At 48.5% G+C, this 5,219-nt stretch overlaps 1 protein-coding gene across 1 annotated transcript; it reads left to right on the top strand.

Moving 5' to 3' along the window:
• Positions 1-1,077: 1,077 nt before the first annotated feature.
• Positions 1,078-3,943, top strand: LOC100273022 (uncharacterized). Its single transcript, NM_001367776.1, has one exon. The coding sequence runs from the start codon at positions 1,085-1,087 to the stop codon at positions 3,719-3,721; it is 2,637 nt and encodes an 878-aa protein (NP_001354705.1). The 5' UTR covers positions 1,078-1,084; the 3' UTR covers positions 3,722-3,943.
• Positions 3,944-5,219: the final 1,276 nt, after the last annotated feature.

Raw genomic sequence — 5,219 nt, 5'->3', positions numbered from 1 at the left:
TATACAACATGAAGGAATAATATGTCAAAACACATAAACTTATTTATATATTTTATTATATAAATTCAAATATCAAAAATATAACATTTAATTACATTTATACTTTCGTCTTGGCAGAAGGCAATAATCCAGGTGACGCGTGCAAGTGATTACAAGATTACGTGAACAGTACAAGGGGAAAGAGGTTGATGGAATTACACCATCACATGTTAAGTGTTAACTACATATATACCTGTTTAAGTGTTAGCTACATATAACTACAATATCCATTCCCTGACATATATACATATAAGGCTAAATTCTTCCTACCCATACCGCACTATGCAACCACCTCACCAAGCTGGTTTCATACCCTACTTTTTTTATCTCTCGCAACGGTTCCTTCTAAATACACCCCATGTATCTCACTATAAACATAAAATATCATTTTCTTTTCCTACTTTCCACCCATTACTATTTTTTTTATCTATTCTGATAAATACTCACGTGTACGTAAAACGAGGAGTGGCTGCCGGTACCCTGTGCAGGTCTTCCGACAGTGGTCAGCTGGTCAAGTGGCGTCCACGTCTTATTATTAGACTGGAAGAAGGGACACGGTTTCGTCTCTCGTTGGGAGTGGGACCAAGCTCGCTCAAAAGCTCATCTCAACCAACATGGTGCCAGGAGATGTGACAAGCGGTCAACAATGGCTGCCCTGGTCTTGCTCCATTGTTTTTTCCCCACTTGATGAGGCGAGAAGGAATCTCGATCGATCGATCGCGTGTGTGAACGATTGACCTGGATCGTGACCAGCGCAGCACGCGTTCACATTGCTTATGATTGGTTTAGTGCGTCCGCACGTCCAATCCATACGAGCCCACCTATTTCTGGCTTATATGCCGATTTTTGAATAACTTATTTTACATCAACTCATGCGGCCAATATATACAATTAAACATATGCTAAGTTAAAGTTAAAGCACGCGATAATTTAGGATAGACTGATGCGGGTAACCACTAACCAATGACATGGATTATTACTAGTCCCTTCTTATATATCATCCCCTCGGACCCCTCCCCTTCTCATAACGGCAGGGCATGCATGCATGCGTGCACAGAGACACCCACATCTCTCGTTCACCATGCCTGCTTCACCCTACAGCTACACACTACTGGTCGGGCTTTTCCTCGTCTCCCTGCTGCTGCACAGCCCCAGGCCGTGCTCTTGTGCGAATTACCACACTCTCGCGGCGGGCCAGGCGCTCGCTGTCGGCGACACCCTCGTCTCCAGGAACGGCAAGTTCGCGCTCGGCTTCTTCCCGTCCGGCACCACCACCACACCCGCCGCCAGTAAGTCCTCCTCCTCCTCTGACAACAACAGCAACACCACCGCCGTCTCCAACTGGTACCTAGGCATCTGGTTCAACAAGATCCCAGTCTTCACTCCGGTCTGGATTGCTAACCGGGATGACCCGTTCACCGACCCAGACGCAGACCCCAATAATAAGCTCCTCCCCAAACGGACTCTGCAAATCTCTAGAGACGGGAACCTTGTAGTAGTCCAGGAGGACAACAACGCTCCTCAAAGAACTGAAACCCTAGTCGTTTGGTCCACCACCACCACCAGCAGCAACACCACCAGCACCAACACCAACAACACCAGCACCAACACCACCAACACCGTCGCCGAGCTCACCCACAATGGCAACCTGGTGGTGCGCGACGCCTCGGCCTCGGACGCGTCCAAGGTCCGGTGGCAGAGCTTCGACTACCCAACAGACGTGTACCTCCCGGGATCCAAGCTGGGCAGGAACAAGGTGACGGGGTTGAACCGCGTCTTCGTGTCGAGGAAGAACAGGGCGAACCCGGCCCGCGGCTCCTACTGCGTCGGGGTGGACTCACGGTTCTCCCAGGGGATCATACTCAGCCAGTGCTCCTCTTCCGTCGTGTACTGGGCGTCGGGCACATTCTCACTGTCGGACGTGGATCCCAGCGACAGCGGCTTCATCAGCTACAACCAGATCGACAACGCCCAGGAGCAGTACTACATCTACACCATACCCAACGACACCCTCTCCGTGTACACCGCCGTGGAGACCTCTGGCCAGATCAAGGGGCGCGTGTGGGTGGAGAGCAGCCACGCCTGGCGAGACTTCTACACCCAGCCCATGAATCCCTGCAGCGTCCACGCTGCCTGTGGACCTTTCACTGTCTGCACCACCACCGGCGGCGGCGACAACAACGCGAACATGTCCTGCGATTGCATGGAGGGATTCTCTATCAGGTCGCCCAGTGAATGGGACCTCGACGATCGAGCGGGAGGGTGCACGAGGAACAACCAACTCGATTGCGCCACGGACAGGTTCTTGCCCGTGCCTGGCGTTCAGTTGGCCTACGACCCCGTGCCCATGAAAGCAACTGACGCTGATGGATGTGGCCAGGCTTGTGCCACTGATTGCTCTTGCACTGCTTACTCATATGCTAGCACTACTGGTGGTGGTGGTGGTGGGTGCTCTATCTGGCGTGGAGAATTGCTTAACACCGCAACAGCAAGTACCACCGGCGACACTCTCTACCTTCGCCTCTCTGCCAAGGATCTGCAGACGCTGAGAGAGAACCAAAGATCAGGCCGCCCATCTAAGGCGACAGTTGTTACTGCTGCAAGCATTGCGGCCGGTGGTTTTGTGATAATTGCGCTCATCGTACTACTCGTTTGCAGCTGGAGGAGAACAAGCAACACCCAAGATTGCGATGGGACGATTATTAGATCATTCACGTATAGTCACCTACGCCACGCGACAAGAAACTTCTCTGACAGGCTAGGAGGCGGCGGATTTGGTTCTGTGTACAAGGGAACGATTCTAGGGAGGGACGACGATGGTTCCGCGGTCACTACTATAGCGGTGAAAAGACTACTAGATGGTGCTCGTCAGGGAGAGAAGCAATTCAGGGCTGAGGTGAGTTCGATAGGCCTGATCCAGCATATCAACCTGGTGAAACTGGTCGGTTTCTGCTGCGAGAGCGATAAAAGGTTGCTAGTGTACGAGCACATGGTCAATGGTTCTCTCGACGTCCATCTGTTCAATAGTAATGGCGGCGGTGGTGGTGGAAAGGATGGTGTCGTCGTCCTAGACTGGAGCACGAGGTACCAGATCGCCGTCGGGGTCGCGAGAGGGCTGGCGTACCTGCACGAGGGCTGCCGCGAGCGCATCATCCACTGCGACATCAAGCCGGAGAACATACTCCTCGACGCGTCGCTCGTCCCAAAGATCGCGGATTTCGGGATGGCGGCGATCGTGCCCAGGGATTTCAGCCGCGTCCTCACTACGTTCAGAGGAACCATAGGCTACCTTGCCCCGGAGTGGATCGGTGGAGAAGCCATCACCGAAAAAGTGGACGCCTACAGCTTCGGAATGGTGCTGCTGGAGATCGTGTCAGGGAGGAGGAACTCGCCTAAGGTATACACCACCAACAGCTGCCACGTTTCTTATTTCCCGTTGCAGGCCATCACGACGATGCTCCACGACGGAGATGTGAATAGCTTGGTAGATCCACAGCTGCACGGCGAGTTCAACTTGGAAGAGGCTTTAAGGCTATGCAAAGTTGCATTTTGGTGTATTCAGGATAACGAACTTGACCGGCCGACAATGGGTGAAGTGGTTCAGGCTCTCGAGGGCCTACATGATGTTGGTATGCCCCCTATGCCAAGACAACTTGCAACTATAGCAAGAAACGAGTTGTGATACAAATTATTAGAAGCATTTCTTTTCTTTTCTTTTTTTCCTTTGTTCCCTCCACGATTTATAGCGATGACAAGAAGCTATATATGCAATTAAACGTAGCATATATAAGGTGCAGGAGTTTTATACTTTATGTTTATCTCTTCATGTTTGTAGCAATGGTACGCAATGCAATAATTGTACCAACGCATCATGCTATACGAATATTTTTTTTGGTGAATGGTGACTTAGAGCATCTCCAAAAGCTCCCCAGAAGTCTCCCCTAAATCTATTTTTTAGGAAAAACACAAAAACATGTCTCCAACAGTTCCCCTAAAGCGCCCCCAACTTTTTCATAGCCCTTAAAACTCCCTCATTTGTAGCTACAAATGAGGGGTTTCTTGGCTCCCCAGAAACAAACTGTTGATTTAAGGGATCTGTTGGAGAAAGAATTAAAATTTACCTCCACTTATTATTTAGATGTCCCTTAAAACTGATTTTGAGGAGTCGTTTTATGGAGAGCTCTTGGAGATGCTCTTATTATATCCTTCATCATATGTAAGTACGGAGTATACTGTATTTATAGTTTGGACAAACGCATCATGCTATACGCATCATGCACCGCGAGAATAACTAAAAATCGGAAGAAACCATAAATCATAGTTAAAAAAAGCTACCATTTCAAGGATCAAATAATACTAATTCATCAGTCAAAACACAGTCATATATAGTTTGGACCCTATCAAACTTTCTGCAGCTTATGGCCCTGTTTGGTACAGCTGCTGTTTGTTGAAAAAACAGCTTATCTGATAAGCTGGTAAAAAGCAGCTTCTGCTTATTGGCTGCTTTTAGTTCATTTTGAGAAGCAGCTGAACTGATAAGCTGCTGCAGAAGCTATCTGTTTGGCAGAACTTCGGCTTAAATTTGTGAAGAAGCTGAAAATAAGCTGTGCCAAACAGGGCCTATATCGATTTCGGATCTTGTCAGTGTGTAAGTATGTAGCGCGGTGACAACGATCTCGTTGAACACAAGAAATTAAATATTTCGTAAGTACATGAGCGAATAACAAATCAGGGGAACGCCGGATATTTCTCCGTGCTCTCCCAACTCCCAAACACACTAATAATCCCCAACAACACACGTAAAAGAGACACGTTAATCCGAGGAGAGCAAGGAAGAAAAACAAAGGAATAATTAATAGAAGACTGATGAGGCAGTTTAACCACACAATTGATTACCTTCAGCTTTTAGAGCTTGACCTCAACGGTAAATTATACACATGGTCAAATGAGCAGGACGCCCCTACGATGTCTAGGATTGACAGGTTTTTAGCGTCTACGGAATGGCATGATTTCTTCCCCCAGGCTGATCTGCAGGCCATTGGGTCCATGACCTCGGATCATTGCCCCTTAGTTATGCAAGGTAATGCTGCCTTTAGTTTCTATAAGGGATTTAGATTTGAAGCTTTTTGGACAAAAATTGATGGATTCAATGAGGTGATTCAACAAGCATGGACATCCAG

The sequence above is a fragment of the Zea mays genome, chromosome 2 (genome assembly GCF_902167145.1).
Source record: "Zea mays cultivar B73 chromosome 2, Zm-B73-REFERENCE-NAM-5.0, whole genome shotgun sequence".
Classification (NCBI taxonomy): domain Eukaryota; kingdom Viridiplantae; phylum Streptophyta; class Magnoliopsida; order Poales; family Poaceae; genus Zea; species Zea mays.
Note: the sequence above shows the minus strand (reverse complement) of the source record. Positions and strands in the feature narration are given on the sequence as shown.

Bases quoted from the DNA above. Each gene is read 5' to 3' on its own strand.
- LOC100273022 (NM_001367776.1), top strand. From the start codon at position 1,085: ATGCGTGCACAGAGACACCCACATCTCTCGTTCACCATGCCTGCTTCA.